This window comes from Vulpes lagopus, chromosome 7 (genome assembly GCF_018345385.1).
Source record: "Vulpes lagopus strain Blue_001 chromosome 7, ASM1834538v1, whole genome shotgun sequence".
NCBI classification, from domain to species: Eukaryota; Metazoa; Chordata; class Mammalia; order Carnivora; family Canidae; genus Vulpes; species Vulpes lagopus.
The window spans coordinates 50700200-50721050 of record NC_054830.1 but is presented as its reverse complement, the minus strand read 5'-3'; the positions used below and the strand labels follow the sequence as shown (position 1 = coordinate 50721050).

General features: G+C 43.1%; 1 protein-coding gene across 1 annotated transcript in view; it reads right to left on the bottom strand.

The window, feature by feature from the left end:
• The window catches only part of SLC6A11 (solute carrier family 6 member 11), a 127984-nt gene that overhangs the window by 64081 nt on the left and 43052 nt on the right, over positions 1 to 20851 (bottom strand). Inside the window, exon 6 of the mRNA XM_041761552.1 lies at positions 1799 to 1933. Within this exon, the coding sequence (XP_041617486.1) occupies positions 1799 to 1933 (135 nt within the window). The remainder of the gene's footprint in view (positions 1 to 1798; positions 1934 to 20851) is intronic.

Below are 20851 nucleotides of genomic sequence, written 5' to 3'. Positions count from 1 at the left end.
TTGCAATTCAGGATGCTGCCTCAAGTGCCTGGTGGTGCCCTGAGCCTCGGGGGCCCCTCACAGTACAGCAAACTGAGAGAGAAATGAGTACACAATGCCACTCCACCATGAACCTTAATCAGTGCAATGAGGTACACTGGAACTGCTCCATAAACCTTTCCCCCTAACAGAGGGTGGCTGGAAGCCAGAGACTGCACACTTGGAATTTCTTGCAGGCTTATTTTCTATGTAGATTCTACATTCTAATGCATGATCTATCTATGTTTGTTTTAGTAGAAATATGGGTGCCTCTATGTTCATTGTGGCATTATTTAATAGCCAGATAATTAGCCAATTATTAATAATTAGCCAATTATTAATAGCCAGATTATGGACGTAGCCCAAGTGTCCACTGATTGATGAATGGAAAAAGAAGATGGGGCATACAGACACAATGGAATATTATTCAATCTTAAAAAAAGAATGAAATCTTGCCATTTGTGACAACATGGATGGAGCTGGTGCTATTATGCTAAATAAGTCAGATAGAGAAAGACAAATACTATATTTCACTTATATGTGGAATCTTAAAAAAAACGAATAAAACAAAACAGAACCAGACTCCTAGATACAGAAAACAATGTGGTGATTGTTGGAGGGTGGGTAGGCGAAATAGGGGAAGGGGTTTAAGAGGTACAAACTTCCAGTTATAAAATAAATAAGTCACAGGTATACAAGGTACACTACTTGTAATATAGTTAATAATATATAACAACTTTGTATGGTGACAGACAGTAGCTAGATTCATCATGGTGATCACCTTGTAATTATAAAAATGTTGAATCACTATGCTGTACACCTGAAACTAATATAACATTATATGCGAACTACACTTCGATCAAAAAAAAAAAAAAAAAAAAAAAGGATGTCTCCTCATCTATCAAATGTCTTTGAGCACATTATCTGACACACTGGAATTACCTGGCGGCCTTTAGTAGATACTGATACCTAGGACCCATCCCCAGAAAATTTAATTTAATTGGTGTAGGTTGTGCTCTGGGAATTGGGATTCCTAAAAAATTCCCTGGAGCTTCTAACAAGTAGTGAGGTTGAGCACTCCTGGGTCTGCAAGATGTTTGTTTTCATCTCTTGTCTTGTATGTTACCCCCATGCACACCACACCACCACTACCCACTTACAGAAGCTTAGGGATAAACAGTCACTCCCTTTAAGGCACAACAGCCAATGCCCTCCTGGAGACAACTAACAGGTGAGCTAGTTTTCACCAATTATTTTCTTTTTGTGAGCTACACCCACAAGGAAAATCAATCACCAACGAAGACTCAGTTCCTCTAGCTGAGATGAATGGCTACAGGGATCTGTGATTTTAGGTGGGAGGAAAAAGTTTGTTTTTATTTTCACTAACTTCTAACTGAAATTTAGCCCCTTCTTCAATTATGAGTGCAGACAGCAAACTGCAGTATTATTAGCAGGAGAAATCCCAGATAATTTGATATCACAGCATAGATGTCTCCAAATATCATTTATGGTATCATTACTTTGAAACCATGAAAATTATCAGATCTATGGCTGGATCTTGCTGTTTAATGTACTGATAAACAAGCACATATGTTAATACCATGTCACAAATTTGTTTTCTATTCATGTTAATTTATGCATTGAAAATGACTATTGTGAGAAGGGGTCCACAGGCTTCCATGAGCTCAGCCAGCTGTTGAGCCCCATGGTTAGCAGCAAAGGCCTGCAGAGGGCTTCCCAGTGGTGACAGGCAACTGGGCATCGAGCAAGCAACACTTACCTGTGGGTCAGAGAGCCGCGAGAGGTCGGGGTACAGATAGAACTTGATCCCCTCAGAGGCCCCGGGCAAAGTGACGCCTCGGATCAGGAGAATCAGAAGCATGACATACGGGAATGTCGCTGTGACATACACAACCTGCCCAGGGGAGGAGAGGAAAGAATTAAGAAGGGGTGGCAGTGGTGGCAACATGGCAGGCTCCTAACTTCTCACCTGGAGCAAAAGACTTCCCAGTATAGCAATACATGAACCCACTAACACAGCTTCTTCTCCCACCTCATCTCTCACCACTGACCCCTCAAGAGCTGGGTCTTCCGGCAAGTATCCAGTGAGTGCCTACAATGATTCTTGAGATCAGTTTTTTTTTTTTTTTTTGAGATCAGTTATTTTCAATCATCTGTGACCACAGCCCACAGAAGGAAATATATATGATATCAAAATTCCATACACATTAAGCTAAAACAGGATGTTTCACGAAATACTCTTACATGTGTGATGCACTCAATTTTTTCCATCATATTCTATTTCATTTTTTTTTAACTGGTCATGACCCTCTAAATTCAGATCACAATTCACCAATGGACCACAATCCACATTTTTGAGAAACACTGTTCTTAATGAAAAGCAAATTTTCACAGCCAAGGATAGGATAGAAAAGTGCAGAGGAGGAGTCAGGGAGGGAATTTGTGAAAGCAAGAAAGATCCAGTGTTTGCCAGGGATCATTTCAGCATGGTGTGCCTGGAGACAGGTGATTGGGCCCAATGAACCTGGGAAGCCCTTTCTGACCACAGATTCTGTGCAAGAAGCAAAATCTTCCCTGGGTTTCTTCACACAAGAGCTGCTTAAAAGGAAACAGCAACACATTCTAGACTCTGAGAGTTCCTGTCCTGGGGCCACAGGTCCAGGCAGGACTCGGTGTCCCCTTCAGCTCTGATTTTTTTTCTCCTTTGTCACAGTCTCTCTTATAATCACTCGGTTGTGTCCCCTCAGTGGGGGCTGCTTTGTTCCATCTGTTTAGATCAGCAACTTGTCAACATTTGGGAGCCATGGAAACTTCTGAGAATCTAAGGACAGACTTTCCTCCCTTCTCACAAAGGTGCACAGACACAGATACGTGTACCAGTTTTTGGACTGGTTCACAGATTCAGACTGTCCCAGTAAAGAACCTGTGCTGTATGACCTATGGTCTTATTTCTTCTAGAGGAAACATTTTTAAACCTAGGGTTTCTTTTACCAGTGGTCCACTCCTTTACTCAGTTAGTGCATTTATTTATTTACTCACTCATCCCCCTACTCACTCACTCACTCACTCACTCACCAAAAGCACTCCTATGTACCAAGCATTGAACTAGACTGGATTATACAAATAAGGAGTCTTGAATGGAAGTTTCGGCTTCAAGAGGCTTCCCCATTGATAGAAAAGACAGACATGGAGGTAGGTAGATAATTAATGCATTATGTAGTCAGGGGGGGTTTACACTGGAGGAGCACAGAGTAATTAATTATAGAGGCAGTCAGGGAGGGCTTCTGTAAGGAGGTGATCCAGGTATTGCCCCATAAATGGTAAGTAGAAGTTCAGTTCATGGGAAATGGGGACAGAGGGAAGAAGAGAATAAAATCCTACTAAATGCAAGTCACTTTACACGTGACAATAGAAATTGCTACATTTAAGAGTGCCTGGGTGGCTCAGTCAGTTAAGCATCTGCTTTGGGTTCAGGTCATAATCCAAGCCCCGAGTAGGGCTCCCTACTCTACTAGGGAGAGCCTGCTTCTCCCTCTCCCTCTGCCATTCCCCCTGCTTATTCTCTCTCCCTGTCTCTGTCAAATAAATAAATAAAATCTTTAAAAAAAAACAGAAATAGCTATATTTATGCAGCATTTCCTCTTGGATTTTTTCCTTGTATTATTTAATTTTCATATAAATTAACATCTTAGAAAAACTGAAACAGAAACACTAAATACAGTACTACACACAGTGATCTTTGTTAATTGCCCTATTATTTCATTGAAGAATGCTCATATATGCATTGGAGACTGAAAGGGACGGGAACACTACAAAACAAAAACAAAAAAACCATTACTGTTTCCCTGCACTTAGCCTGTAAAGTAAAAGGTAAGAAGCCACACTTTACATAAAAGCAAACGTAAGTAATTTGGTTGGTAAGTGACAAAGCAAGGATTTAAACCTAGTCCTCAAAAACAAAAGATGAGAACCAGCAGAGAGGGTGGTGTCATTGGGTCCTGCTCACATCTAGAGGGCTGGATTGTTTCATCCAGACATTGTCCGATTGTTTCATCCAGACATTGTCCTTAACCTACAATGCGGGACCATCCTCAGCCTGCTCATAGCCCGGCTCCAGCCACTTTAGCACCCTGCTTCTATTCCAAATCAATCATTGGCTCCATGGACAGGTCATGAAGTTATTTCAAACAATCTCTTGCTGTAGTATATCATGTAATCCAGAAAAGGTGAACAAGAGCCAGTGGTTGATATTGATAGTAAAAAAAATAAAAGCCAGCAATCAGGGGATCCCTGGGTAGCACAGTGGTTTGGTGCCTGCTTTTGGCCCAGGGCGTGATCCTGGAGTCCCTGGATCGAGTCCTGCATCAGGCTCCCTGCATGGAGCCTGCTTCTCCCTCTGCCTGTGTCTCTAGTTCTCTCTGTCTTGTCTCTGTCTCTGTGTCTCTCATGAATAAATAAATAAAATCTTTAAAAAAGAAAAAAAAGAAGCCTGCAATCAACAGGGTTAATGGTTCCTGCCCATACAGCTAACTGTGCTATAAAAGCTCCATTTCCTCTAGCCTGGTAGGCACAAGCTATCATGGATCTTCAGAATTTCATATATTTTCTGGATTCTCTTCCTTCAAACTGGGCCCCCACATACCAGCCAACCAGCTTCTGTCTATGAAAAGTCAAGGGGAAGCTAAAATCTATTGCTTTTAATTGCATACTTTCCACTTTTGTCTCTGGGGTATGGTAGAAGATGGATTATCCAGAATGCCCAGGCTCTGAATAATGATGGTTCTATCTTAACCCCCGGTGGTCATAAAATTTAAGGAGAAGAATATTACCGGATAAAATAGAAGAACAACTGAAAATCATAGGACTTTATCCTTATTGTGTTGGACCACCTTGATGTGACAACTTGTTGGTTATGCTCCACCTGGTTTAACTTTTGAGTGTGCTGGGCAACCAGTGTGTCATTAAGGGGTCACTTATAACCTGGCCAAATGCACCTTCACCCAAATGCCCTCAGCAACATACATAGCAGACTGTTCCTCCAACTCTACAGTAGCATAACTCATTAAATGGCTAATGACTATTTTGGAGTAATTCCATTTTTTAGTGTTTCAAATGCATGCTCTGCTTCTACATTACATTGAGGAGAACTACACTTCCTCTGCTGGTATCTACACCTTCATTTTTACACTTTTAAAAATAAAACCATAAAGGAAAGCAAATATTCAGATGAACTGCCCAAAGACCACAGTGCAGACAATGACTTGGGCTGCCAAAATGAAACCACTGGCTGGCAGGCATTAGTTGGAAAAATCCCTTTGTGAGCTGAGGTTTGAGAGCCTTGAGTCAAGGAACAAAAGGTGGTTTAGGGGCATCATTATGTAATGGACACAAGTGGAGAATGGTATGAAAGTTGAAAATGCAATGCTGAGGACAGCTTGTGTCTGACACTGGTCCTGGTTCTCCCAACAGCCCCTTCTAACCCTCAGCTATACCAGACACTCCAACATCATCTTTGATTTTTCCTGAGAACAGTAGTAGACTGTCCAAACAATACAGATCTTGCCATTAAGAGATTGCACCCTGCCACATCCCTCTTATGCCTATGGCAGACATCACCAACCAATCACAACGCTCTCTGCAGCTAAGCCTGGATGCAACCAAGCCTCAGAACCCTCCATAGTACTCCAGGCAGCCTCCATAATGAGCTGAGAAGAAACCCACTATCTGCTACCCTTGCTCTAGCCCCATGTGTTATCTATGCATTCACAGTCCTTATGCATTCACCTGCAGGTCCTTAGTTCCTGTTCCCAGAGTGGGAAGACCCAGATCTTGTGCTCAAAGAAGGAACTGCCGAATGTGCATGCCTGCATGACACTCCTGGGCTCATGACACCCACCAGAGTAGTGTGAAACAGGAAAAGGAGGCTAGAGAGACAGGCTAGAAAGTTCTTTGTGGGTGGATTCAGCCTTCCGGCTCTGACAGTGGGGTTGCAGCTGGGTCTCTAAGGATAAGCAGGAATGGGAGAGGCTGAGTCCACCAAGGAAGATGTAGAACTAGCCAACAGTGTGGAAATGGGCTGAGAATACTCTCCCCTGGGTTGTCTTCCAGGTGTTCAAACTGGAGTCTGCCTCCCCTCTTTCCCCAGCTGCTTCCACATTTAGTCAGTGGCATCAAGTCCTGCCAACTTGATCTCCAACTATATTCTGAAATGACGCCCCATCTTTATTTTTTTTATTTTTTAAAGATTTTATTTATTTATTCATGAGAGACACACACACAGAGAGAGGGAAAGAGAGAGAGAGAAAGAGAGAGAGAGGCAGATACACAGGCAGAGGGAGCAGGCTCCATGCAGGGAGCCCGATGTGGGACTCAATCCCGGGACTCTAGGATCACACCCTGGCCGAAGGCAGGCACTAAACCGCTGAGCCACCCAGGGATCCCCAACGCCCCATCTTTAGTCTGATCACTGGGGCCTTTTGTCACTTTTCTTCTTGGTTATGTGACAGCCCCAAGCTAGCCACACCACAGCCCAGGTTTCAAAACCATGAATCCAGCATGTCTTCCAGCTTCTCTGAGTCTGCTCCCCTCAGCCTCACATTCAAGGTTGTGGAATATACTGCAGAGGACTGGATTTGGAGTTAGATGACTCTGCATTCAAATCTCAGCTCTTCCCTGACTTGCTATGTGACGTGACCAGTCTCTATCCTTCCCCCAAACACTCTGTCCTCTGCTGTGCTAGGTTCCTCACCCTTGGGGAGTATGCCAGGCTTCTTCAGGCCTCCTTATCTTTTCATGCCACCCTTTATCTGTAATATCCAGCTCTAGGTGTTCATCCTAGGTATGTCTGAATCCCCACAAGGCTAGGACTCCTCAAGGTCAGAAACCCTGCCTTCCAGGTGTAATATCTTTGCCCTACCTATTTTATATGTCAGGCAGCCGAGGCCCAGAATGGTTAATGAAATACAGTAGCACCTCCACCCCCACCTTATCCACAGGGGATGTGTTCCAAGACCACCACTGGATGCCTGAAACCACAGGTAGCATGGAACCATACATATATACTATGGTTTTTTTAAAAGATTTTATTTATTTATTCATGAGACACACACACACACACACACACACACAGAGAGAGGCAGAGACATAGGCAGAGGGAGAAGCAGACTCCATGCAGGGAGCCTGATGTGGGACTTGATCCTAGGACCCCGGGCCATGCCCTGAGTCAAAGGCATACATTCAACCACTGAGCCACCCAAGCGTCCCTGTTTTTTTTTTTCCTATATGTACATACCTATGATAAAGTTTAATTTACCCATTAGGCACAATAATAGCCAAGAATAAACTAGAATAATTTTAACAATATACTGGAATAAAAGTTAGGTGAATGTGGTCTCTCTCTTCCAATATATCCCATTATACTGTACTCATCCAGCTTGTGATGCTCTGACATGAAAAAATATTTACCCATGTGATGAGAAGTGAGAGGAATGACACAGAAACTCTGACATAGCGTTAGGCTACTATTGGCCTTCTGATGTCAGAAGGAGGGTCATCTGCTTTCATTGAGGAAATGAAATCACAGAAAGCAAAATCACGAATAAGGAGGACTACTGTACCTCCATCTCACCTCAGGACCTATCTTCTTTACCTACAAGCCATGCCACCTGCCCACCTATTGTTGAGAGGCTAAGGTGCCACGTCCTCCCCAACTCCCTACCACATGTGCATCCCCATCACTCCAGCACCCTCCAATCACCTCAAGCTGCTCTCCATCAGCTGTTTCATTGCCTCAGGAGCTTAAGATTTCTAAAACATAAGCTCCTTGAGGAAAGGGAGTTCTGTCTTTTACTTTCCCTGTTGTATCCACAATGCCCAGCATAAGGCACTTAAAACGTGCTCGATAAATATTTGGTAAATGGATAAACAAATAAGCAGGCTGAGATCCGGGATCCTGAGGTTAATGGATAAACAAATAAGCAGGCTGAGATCCGGGATCCTGAGGTTAACTTAGGGCTTCAGAACACCATGCTGTGCTTTGTCCATATGAAATGCTGGGTCCCCATAAAACGGGATTCAGAAAATTGAATCTGATTTTTTAAAAGATTTATTTATTTGAGGGAGAGAGAGACAGAGACAGAGAGAGACTGTGCACACATGCATGCATGCTAGCAGTGGGGAGGAGCAGAGGGACAGAGAGAGAGAATCTCAAGCAGACTCCCCCCCTGAGTGCCGAGCCCAGTGCAGGGCTCAATCCTACAGTCCTGAGATCATAATCTGAGCTGAAATCAAGAGTCGGATGCTTAACCAACTGAACCACGCAGGTGCCCCTGAATCTGATTTTAAGAGGAGAATTGATAAATAAGGAAATAAGAAATTTGTCTTCGAAAGATAGATCAGTGCAGACACAAAGGGCAAGAAAGTTCAGGTACAAGGTACTTCATCAGCAAAGCTCATCACTTTTAAGTTGCCTGAGGCTACAAGATTCTCTGGAAGAGCCAAGCAGGGTTCAGGCATTAAGCTAAATTATGCAGTGTTTGGTGATGGACACAATAAGTAACTGACAAGGTACCATCAAGTCTCTGGTTGCTCCCGGCTGCTGCCAGTGGTGGCTCAGATCCAGAGAGGTGGGTGTGGGGGAAGGAGGGTCTAATCTGTCAGACCTCTGAGGTCTCTGAAATGAAGTTCCTTCCCTAAACACATCCCTTGGTTATGGAAGACTTTTTTACTATTGTTTAATTTCCTTTCAGTAGGTCAAGTCCTCCTGAATATAAAGGTTAGCACAATTGGTGGTAATTATACTGTATCCTGTTTTAATTGACTCTAATTGCTCATTTGCATTCCAATACTGGAATTGTGAGGCATTTTCCCCCTACTTCCAGGACACAGCTATTTATTTCATAGCAAGGAGATTGTCTGATCATTGGGAAAATGACAAAAGTTGCAGAAAGGCTGACCATCCCTAAGTTTTCCAGGATAATGGAGTCAATTGGAAAGTTGAGCCTTGTTCAAAAGGTTTGGGAAAGCAGGGTGGTGTGGGGGCAAGGACACAGACCCACAGGGTCAGAAGATCCAATATAAGCAGCTTGGGCAAGCTCCATACCCTCTCAGGGCTGGCATTTTACCATCTACTAGAGGCAGGGGGAGAACTAATCCAAGATTCAATCACTCTTGTACCATTTTCCCAATTCATTTTTTTTTTCACCATATACAAGTATTCCTTTGTACTATTCACTTAATATTTTCTATAATTCAATATTCTGTTTTTATGTTCAATAAATATATGTAATGGAAAAACTGAATCACTGCCATAGAGAAAACCATTATCTCTAGCCACAAGTATAGAGGGTAAATGCAAAAATAAATGCAATGAAAATAAAATGCAATTAAATTATAGCCAAAGGCTCTCAGGCTAAGCTATATTTTCTACTTGTTCAAAAGCAAAAGTGGCATGTGTCAGGGAGGTGCTAAAAGATAAAGCAGCTTACTATACCTTTTGCCTTAAGCAACATGAAAAAGGAATATTATCTCATTCTATGACTGGATGTTCTTTAATATGGGTTTATGTATCACTAAAATTATCCTGTGTACTTTCAGTAGAAAGAACATCTCATACTTGGGTGAACGATCAGAGGGATGATTGCTGGGGTCCTTCCCAGCAACCACAGTGTTTTCTAAAAGATTCCATAATTAACCATAACCCTTTTAAAGGACCAGGATTCCTTAGAGCTATCCAAGGTCCTGACATAATTTAGGCTGAACCTTCTGAGAGCCAGCTACCCAGGGCCTTGGAAGAGGCTGCTGTTAATGGAGCACCAGTGGGTGCCACAGATGTGTTATATAGTACCTCTAACTGATATTCATACCACTTGAGTAGGTTCTATCCCTATTTTGCAGACAAAAACAAACGAAAACCCTTGAGAATTAAAGAAAGAAGTGGCTTGTGCCAGGTCACAGAACTGTAAGGGATCAGAAGTCAGTTCTTGCTACCACACATCCTGTGCTCCATGCCACAGACCTGACAAGACAGGCCTTCCTGTTTTAATTCCTGTTTCTTCCTTTGTCTGTCCTTGACTTTTAAGGCCCAAACAAACAAAAGTCCAGCTTGCTTTACTTTTGGCAGCAACTCGTCATAGCCTACTACCCCAGCATGGGAAACTGTATTAGTCAAGTACTCCCAGACTTCCCTTCTATCTGGGCTTGCCTCTGTGTGAGGGTACATAGGCCCAGTACATATGGTTGGAAAGCACAATACTAAACATCCAATCCTTAGAGAATCAGTGTTTTGAGTATCAACAGATCTTCCCCAGCTCTGACTTTTGAGAGAAAACTATCTGAATTCCTAGGTAGGTACACCATAGTAGGCACCAAATAGTCTGGTATAACCTCCCCTAAGATGTTATTGATCTCTGGGAACAAGGTGCTAGGAGAATGTGAGTCTGAAGAAGGGATGTCACCATGGGCATAATTGGCCTCTTCACCCTTTTTAGAAGCATTATTCTTTAGATCATTGAAATAGAAATAGGAAGTGAAGAAAAAACGTTCTAAGCAACGAAATTCTAAATAGGTAGAAGTCATGTTTTCACAAGAAAATAGTGAAGATATTCACTATTTGAGGAGAGAATAATATTTCAGCAATGCAGAAATATTTCCATGGGAAGCTGTAGTTATAATTTTTATGCAATGGTACATAGTATATCATTATCTAAGAAAGTTAGCCCATGTATGGGGCTTAAAATAATATACCTAAACACTAGCTAGCCTTGGGATCTGTGCTTCAGGGCATCATCCCAGATCTAGGTTGAGGAGGAAGAGAAGGATGGGATTAGGGCTGGAAGCAGCAAGCACGGTGGGAGGATCTGGTTTTAGTCCCCATCCCCATTCTACCACGAGGGCAGAGACCATGAGCCCTATATCAAGATTCACTTTCTCTTTTCCTACAGTATCAAAACTCCTAGTTTTTGACTGGACCCATGGCTGTCTAGAATAAAGACAACATTTCCCATATTTCCTTGCAGCCAGGTGTGGCCACATGACAACGTTATGGTCAATGCAATGCAAATGAAGGTGTGGTGTACAACTTCCAGGTTGGGTCCTTAAAGGGAAGGGCTGTATTCTATCCTTCCCTTCTTGCCCTTCTCACAGGATGGAATGAAGACCAGGTAGTGAGCCATCTTTGACCAAGGAAATGAGGGTAACACCCAAAGGACAGAACAATGGAACAGAAATAGTCTGGGTCCCCAACAGCAGGCAGCTTACACCTGAACTGTGATGGGAGAGACAAATAATCTGTCTTGTTTCCATTACTGCTCTTTGGGGTCTCCATTATAAAAAGTCAAACATGTAACCTAAATATCTAACCCCTGATTGCCTCTGTGATCTTGGATAGGTCCTGTTTCTGCTCTAAGTCTCTATCATTTTTTCTTAAATGAAGGCTCTAGCCCAAATGATCCACACTATTCCTTTTTCCTCAGAATGAAGAAAGGATTCCAAAGATGATCTAAGGATCCTGAAGGTAGACTCTTCAGAGCAACCATCTTTCTACACCTGGAATCAACCAAGAGTGCAACAAAGACAGTCAGGAAGTCTTCAGAAAGGTCCAGTTAGCAAAATTAGAAAAGCACTTAGAAGACCCATCAAAGAGATCACCATTTCCAATAAGCTACTGTTTTAACCTTCTCTGTCACAGTTTAGAATGAGCTTGACAGGGTGAGTAGCCAAATATGGTGTGAACCCCATCATCAAGTACAAAGGTGCATACATGGTTAGAATGTCTCTGAGGTCTTCTGGGCCTCCATCCTCTTCATGTGTGAAATGAGGCTAATGCCTATTTCAAAGGCTGATGTAAGAATTTGGGATTACCATGCAAAGCATCTGACATACAGACACTGCTCAATAACTGGAAGGATTGTGATTACCTTTGCTGGCCACCACAGGGTCAATAAGCAATGCCCCTCCAGCCCAGTGAGTGAGTTGCACTGGCCAGCAGAGAACAACATATATGAGGGGGGGTCGGTTCAAGAATATAAATAGAGAGGCTGAAGTTATCCCTGTCTCTGCTGTAAGGGCAGACAGGAGCATGGCTCCTGAAAATCCTTATGGGATCCTCTCACTATCAATGGGAATGAATAGCAATGTGATGGCAGCAGAAGGCTGGTGTAAAGAGGTGGTAAATCACTGGTTGAGAAAATCTGGGTGAAAAGGACCAGAGATAAGAAAACATCAGGACAGAAGGAAAGTGTACATAGCCATTCTGAGGAGGTGCAGCAGTCAGACTCTGGAATGAAGGCTAGGGGGTAGCAGGAGTAAGCCAAAGGGGCCATTATGGGTGAGAATCCTCTGAAGTCCTGATTGCAAGCAACAGCTGTGACAGCTGAAAGGGCCAGGCTGCTGACAGCACTTAGATGGAATGGAAGGAATTATACCAGGATAAAACCCCCATAAGACTAAGTTCAAACTAAAAGAATAGAAGGGACTCAAAGGCTACAGTGAAGGAAAGGATGGGACCCAGTTGTGTCATCATGGGGATGAAGCCTGCCCTGTGAAAAGATGGAGTCATACTTTCAGAAGAGGAAGAAGAAGAATGACAATAAGCATTGCCAACCTTCACGAAGCTCTAAGAACCCATGAAGAAGGAGCTTGGAGGGCTCCCCATTGAGGGGTATGTACTTGTTAAGGGGATCAGGTGCAGCTTATGAGGGAAAACTTATGAGACTTCTCAGATTCTGACCCTAAAATGCCACTGCCAGCCCTAATGGGTTATGAAGGAAAGATTAGATCAACAAGGCATCTTCAGGGGTTGGTGCATTGTGGGCAAGGTGCCAAACATCTTAGGAATGGTGTTATTCTTTCTTCTTGCTTATGCCTGGGACCATAAAGATCATCTACATTCATGGACTGTTCCAACTTGGAGATCCCTTGGCTTTATTATTTACTAATCAGGGCCATGCTGGTTGGACCAGAGGTCTTAAGAGGGAAAAGTGTTCTGTTCATGAGAAATGGAAGATCAAGAGGTCCCTAATAATAATGGGACTAATTTATTATTAGTTTTTAGAACTAATTATTAGTTTTAGAACCAATTTATTAGTCTAAAACAAATTATTAGTTTTAGAACCAATTTATTATTGGTTCTACATGCTTTCCCATTATGTTATCCAGTGCTATAAGGTAGAAACCATTACCATTCCTCTTTCACAGAAGTGGAAACTGGGCATCCAGAAGATGAGTATTTGGCCCATGGTCACACAGTTAGAAAAAGGCAGGATTCAGGTTCATATCTGTGCCAGCACTCAACCACAACACAGCCCCATAGAGAATTCAAGTGTTCCTGTAATCCAACCAGCTTCACCTCACACATCTCCCTGTGTTCTCCAAACAAACCCTGCATTTTCATGTGTGTAAATCCTTGCTTTTGTCATTCCCTTCACCGAGAAGGTCCTTTCCCCCTTTCTAGTTAACAAAATCTTGCCAACCTTCAAGACTGGTCAATTACTATGTCTTTTAGGAATCAGGCCACAGGATGAAATGCTCCTTGTATAGCCTACAGCACACTGGGCAGTTCAGCACACAGACAGGGGGATTAGCCTTGACCACAGAATAACCAAGTTCAAATCCAGCCTCTGGCACTTTCTATCTACATGGTTGACTTTTGACAAATTATTGTCTTTCTAGGTCTTGATATTGTCTTCTATAGAATGGGGATAATAATAAAGCCAATTAACTCAATCCCATTGAGCCTTGGGTTCTTAAATCTATGGAATACAGATAACAGTTCCTACCTCTTACGGTTAAGGGTGAGAATTAAATGAGCCAATGTCTACAAAGCACCAGACACAGAGACTTGACACATCAGCCCATGGTAAACAGCCTCCCATTCTTCTTTCACTTAGCTCTTACTTCATTCTACCTTCTCATACACCTGCCTCTCCTTCTCGGGTGGGATCTACTGAAGAGCAAGGACCTTATTCATCTTTGCACATTCTGAATGGTTCTCATAAAGGCCTAAAAAGACAGTAAACAGTTGATGAATAAACACATTCTGACCTCAATAACCCAATGAGAACAAATGGAACAAAACAGGATATAATCCCATGTGCCCACAATGGACCTTAAGTGTAAACAGTTCTCACTTTGAGCCTCTCCATCTAAGGATAAAGAACTTTCTGTCTAATTTAATTCACCAGCCATTCATTGAGCCCACTGTGGGCTGGGCCTTGTGCTGCTTTTGGAGGGCATACCGATGAATGAATTAGGCCCCTGCCTACAAGGGTGTAAGAGCCAGCCCCAAACACCCACAGCCTTAGTGGTGGACCATTCAGTGGCAGCAGTGGGAGCTTAGAAACACAGTGATGAAGGAAGTAGGCAGCTCAGGTGACAATGGTACAGGTAGAGAGCTCCTCATGGGCCTAGGCTTTGAAGGGGGACAGGCTGTCCCTATTGCTCCAAAGCTTCATGATCTAGAATGTGCTGCATTATTCAGAGTAAGAAAGTTCAAGACATGGAGCCCATGGGGGTACTTCAGCCTGGGACCATCACCTCCAGGGGAAGAAATAAGCTTTGCCTGGTAGCTGAAAAGCTGGATATCCAGGGGTGGCAAGATACTTAAATAGCAACCATGCTCATTAAGACGGTTGAGCGCAATTCAAATCCTTGTCCACAGGATATCTAAAAATCACTAGATGGGGGAGTCTAGTGTTTAAGCCTATTTTATGGTGAATTAAGATTAACTAGAGAGGCAATGCTATTGATATTTACATAGCTCGATCATAAAGACCACAAAAATGAAAACAAATCCCCAAATAAGCTCAAGTGGCATAAATATTTCATGCAGTGTCCAGCCAAGCTTACACCAGCATTAGGAGCTATTATTTACTGCCTGGAAAACACACTACACTTGGTACCTTGGCTAATAATGATTTAAACCTCATCCATCTCTTTTGGACTAGAAGGCTGGTGTTGCCATGGAGACCAAGAGTACCATTAAAGCACACGATTAAATCCCAGGCAAAGATTTACCAGTGTGGGGAGACTGTTGGTTGGGAAACACCACCCCACATCCTCTTACACTAGTCTTCAACATGCTTGCTCATGGCAGTGGAGGTATGGAGGGGAGAGAGCCCATATTCATGGATTATGTGTGTAACTAGAAAGAGCAGCGTGCTTCCTGGATCCTGCATGCATCACCTGCTTTCTGTGACAGACTGTCTTCCCTCCAGCCCACAGGCCACTCAGAGTTCTCCTGGGTCTTCCTTAGGAGTCCTGAGCAACAAGGATCCCTCCTAGGCCACTTGTGCTGGTTGTAACACACTCCTTCCAAAACAGCTTCATGTTTTGAAAGGAGAACCTACACTTGCCTCTGCTGATGGAGACCCCATTCTGTCTCCCACCTCTCTATTCAGAGAACACTGGGAATACCTATTAAGTCAAACTCAATAATTTATTCGCACTTGTCTTCCAATTTTGTAGCTTTAATTTTCCCTGATTAGATGATGTCTCTGGTTGTCTGCTTCCTTTCCTCATTATTTTTTTAGTCTCTTTCACAGGCTCACTCTTCACTCATCACTCATTCTTTCCAACAATTGATCGTCCAACTAGCCAACTTTGATGAGCATCTGCCTGTGCCAAATACTGTGGGAGGCACAGAAGACAGATCAGGAGCAAGCCCTGTCCTGTGTTTCATGGGGGCAGATTCAGAGCTGCCCAAAAGTCTGGCCTCTATCTCATCTCTATTCACTGTCTACCCACTCTCCTGACTTTTCTTACCTACCCTTAGAGTTTTAGAAGTCACAGATGTCCTGATGGCCTTCACCAGCTCAGCCATATCTCAAATTGAAGACCAACACTTTCAACCCCCTGTGTCTACATACACCTGGATTTCCTACCTCCAAATGCACATGCTCAAAACCAACACCCCCAAAGGTGTTCATTGTATTGTCACTTCAGTTGAGTGGCTCTGTTAAAATATTTTAAATTAAATTAATTTATATCAATTGCTGCTTGATGTTTAAAATGTATTTTTAAAAGATTACATTGTTTCTGCAGAAACGCACAGAAAAATGGGTGAAAGTTGATACTGTAAAGCACATAGAAATCATTAGAAAAATAATCACAATCTCAAATTTTCCTGCACAGGAACGACTAAATACAGCTGACCATTGAACAGCACAGGTTTCAACTGCTTAGGTCCACTTGTATTTGGATTCTTTTTAAAGATAAACATAGTACAAGGCTGTCTATGTATTTTCTCTTACGATTTCCTTCATATATCTTTTTTTTTAGCTTACTCTATGTAAGAATATAGTATATAACACATACAACATACAAAATATGTGTTAGTCAACTGCTTATGTTATCTGTAAGGCTTTTGGTCAACAGCAGGCTATTAGCAATCAAGTGGGGAATTAAGTTATATGTGGATTTTTGACTCTGCAGAGGGTTGGTACCCATAACCCCCATGGGGCTCAAGGTCAACTGTATTTTATGGATCTAGGAAAATATCTTCCAGCAGATGAAGCTGTATTACATTGTTACTGCAGTACATGCAAACTATTAGCTATTAAACCTCAAACAATACACCCGCAGATAGGACCATCTGCCAAAGAAACTTTGAAGCAGTGAGAGTCTATAAGAGTCTCCTGTGGGGGATCCCTGGGTGGCGCAGCGGTTTGGCGCCTGCCTTTGGCCCGGGGCGCGATCCTGGAGACCCGGGATCGAATCCCACGTCGGGCTCCTGGTGCATGGAGCCTGCTTCTCCCTCTGCCTGTGTCTCTGCCTCTCTCTCTCTGTGTGACTATCATAAATAAATAAATTAATTAAAAAAAAAAAAAGAGTCTCCTGTGGTTACTTCCCGTGTCATATAGGAAGGTCAGGCAATGCAGATTAGATGAACTGGAAGTATTTCTGCTTCGGATAAACATTCTTCTTAAGTGGTAGTATTATATACTGGCATATAAAATAGTGGTGTATCTTAGATCAGATGAAATATTGAAAATTAGAAGTTTCTCATCATTTTGGGACCACAAGACCCTATGAAAATCAGGTGATAGGTATGAACCCTCACCCTAGAAGAATGTGTCCCATAATTTTTATACAAGTCCAAAAGGTTTTGGAGCCCGCTGAAGCATCTGTGGACCTCTAACATATATGCTGATGGCTCCACTGCACACCCCTCCCTCCTGGGCTTCAAACCTTCCAGGCCACCATGCAGACAATCTCTATTGCAGCACCACAAGCATCACAGACACAACGTGGTTCTCCCTTAGCTCCACCACCCACACCTTGTCCTCCTGCCATGTTACCCCTCTCAGCCAACAGTGGCACCAAGCACTACGCACTTGAGCCAGGAACCTGGGTTTCTTTGTAGACATCTCTGGCCCCTTCCCCCTCTATGTTCAGCCCCAGGGAGTGGGAGCTGATGCTCACTCTTGTGTTGTTCTCAAATCCATTCTCTTCTGTCCATTGCAAGGCTGCCACCATGTCCCACTGAACTACCCCAGCAGGATCCAGCCTTGGCTCATGTCTACCCATTCTCCATAGTCACAGGGCCCTTTTTATAAAGAAACCCTGGTCACATTACCCCTTTGCTATCAGCCTTTCCGTTTCTCTCTATTCATTAACTTCATCTTCTTACTAGGCTCATCTACAAACCCCTCTTCTAGGTTGGTCCTGACCTACCCATCCAGCCTGCCCTTCTCCATTCCCTCTCAACTAATGCATGCTCTGGCCACAGTGAATTGCTTTCCATTGGCTTCCTGAGCCATGTTCCCTCCCTCTCTCTCTGTGGACCATCCCATGTGTCACACAGGAACTGCATCTTAGATATTTGCCTCTGTGTGTCCAGGATTTACTAGTACCTGTAATCCAGTAGGTGTTTAATAAAAGCATGCTGAATTAATCTTAAAACACATGTTTCCAAAAAATGCCAATGCAGCATTAAATGCTGTGGTGAGACAGAAAAGTGAGGTGAGTTCCAGTTCCAGCTCTGTGATCATGAGCAGATGACAGGACCTCTCTAAACCTCAATGTGCACACCCCTAAAGCAGGAATGAAAAGATCTACTTGAATGACTGTTGTAAAGGTTAAACAATATAATGTAAGTTGGTGTTTGTGACAAAAGCAGTACTGTTGTCTAAGGGGTAAACTGGAGACATATGGGCCATTTGAGGTCATCACAAAGATTAAGACATCGCATTTAATGACCAAGGGCTAAGAAAGCTGGCAATCTTGCAATGCATGGGACAGTCCCCGAGTAACAAAAACTGCTGTTTCTCATGATTTCCAAACATACCACTAGATATTTATGTGTGTGTGTATATCGTGGAGGAGGGTGAGCTGTTTATAATTAAGTCTAGAATTTGCTTTATAAATAACTTCAAAGTATATTTTACTTCATTATTTAATATAAACTGAATTTTCCAGGGGTACCTGGGTGGCGTAGATGGTTAAACATGCAAGCCTTGATTTCAGCTTAGTTCATGATCTCAGGGTCCTGGGACTGAGTCCCATGTCAGGCGTACGCTCAGCAGGGAGTTTGCTTGAAGATTCTCCCTCTCTCTCTCTCTTTCTCCCCCCACCCCCCCCACTTGCAAGCTCTCTCCTCTCTCTAAATAAATAAATCTTTTAAAAGATAATAATAAACTGAATTTTCCAGAAATGCAATTATCATGTAAGTTCAAGGTAGACTGTACTCTCTCTCATTCAGTACTTTACCAAATGTTAATGTTATTCATCATTTCAGAAAAATCATATCACTAATGGCAATGCCACAGATAGAGCCTCAGTGGTCAATGCAATACCCTTCTGTCTACATTTGTAGCTGTTGCATTCATGTTGATTCTATAACATATGTGGTTAACTCTTGTTGCAAGATGCAAACCACAGAGGAAAAAGAACTGGTAATATCCTATGGAAACTTGGCTCTCTTGTCTTCTATCCAGATGCATTTATGCCAGGCTGCTGCCAGCACCAGACGACTCTGTTACCTTTGCAGTGTACTGAGCATTTACATATTGAAACACGTTTTATAAGTTTCTTCTTTTTTGCTTTTCCTTTAATATAGCCAGGGTATTATCTCAACTGTCTTGAACTTATCTTAGGTAAAGTATTTTACTTAACTTAGGTAAAGTATTTATGAATTGCATTTCAGGGCTGTAAAGGCAGTATTACAAATCTTTGTCATAAACAAGGGTGCTGGGTCTGTGAGTGATTTAAGCCAGCACTGGGTTGTAGCAGGGGTGGGTGTTTGGAAAGTTCTCAGCATCAGGGCTAGCATGGAGTGAGCACTAGCCTTTTGGTGCTAACACTACTATTGTCAGGATACTGGGTCGATCATAACTGTGACACTACATACTTGTGATTCAGGATAAAGATCATGTCTGGCTTCTGCAGAGTGAATTATCTTCTGCTTCGATCTTCTCACTGGGGGGTTCTAGTTCATTACACATGGGGGGTTGTCAAACAGGAAGGAAGACAGCTGCTGCCATAGCACAGTGCATAGTGCGAGACCTATAGCTGCCCCTTCCACTTTCCCAAAACACATCCCTGCTCAAGGACCCTCAATGGATCCCCACTGTCCATGTGACCTTAGTCTAGCACTTATGCTCCCCACTCCCTTGAAATCTGGCCTTCCTTATGGCTTCCCAATTTCCACAGCCACCCTTGACTCTCTCCCTTTCCTTACCTGTCTTCCACTGGAAGGCCCAGTTCAGCCCTCCACTTGGCTGTCCTTCAAAGTGAAGCTCATGTCCTATCTCTTCCAAGAGGCCTTTCCAGACCACTCTGGCTTCCTTAGACAACCTCTGTACCAACATGACAATGCCACTATTTGATAGCTAATCTATACTACAAAATCGTGTTAATTATCTTCAAGTCAGTGAGTCCAATCTTACTTCTCCATTAGACTGAGAACTTTTTAAGTTAGAGAGTAGATTTATAAAAATCACAAGCAATTAAATAAAAACAGCAGTGATTTGCATGTGTCCTCCAGGCAAGTATTTGCATGCCTAACTCCACTTAAGCCCTATAGTGACCCACTGACATGAGCATTCTTACTGTCCCTGGTGAAGGTCAAGCTAACAGCTCAGAGCAAAGAAAGGCCCATACCCAGACCTGCAGGGCAAAGCTTTGGTTCAAAGTCTTAGGATCACCTGGCTCTGTTCCCTTCTTCCCATTCACCTACATGTCACCTGCCAATGGTGCCAGGCACATGGTAAACACTTGGGCTGGTAAATATTTACCTAGGCCAGGAAGGGAGCCAACATTTATTCAGGGCTCCACATATACTAGTGGAAAGAACACTGTGGTTTTGAGATTCTCTTCTGCAGACCTGCATTCAAATCCTGACTCCTCCAATGGCTGTGTGATCCTGTGCACATCACCTACATCTCTGGGCCTCAGTATCTTCATTTATAAAATGGGTTTGCTAACACTTACCTGACACTCTGTTGTGAAGGTTAAGTTGAATAATGAATGTAGAGTCCGCAGCCCAATGTCTGGCATGCAGTTAAGGACTTGGTAAATTATGTTTACCCAGCTTAGGGCAAAGACCCGAGCTTTGAACCGGGGTCAATCTGACTCCATAGCTCCTACGACATCCTCTCCATCTCCCTGCATCCTCCCTCTAAACCTGTGATCACTCTTCATTTGCTGCTGGTCCTTAGACAAGGGTCTCACACCTACAGCTGCACAGTTGGAATCACATACAATTCCTATGGACCCTGCCTCATTTTTCACTCCTTTCCCCCAAGACAGGTTTTCTTTTCCCTCTGCTAATTTCCTAGCCACTGGGGGTGGGGTGGGGTGGGGAAGAGACCTTGAT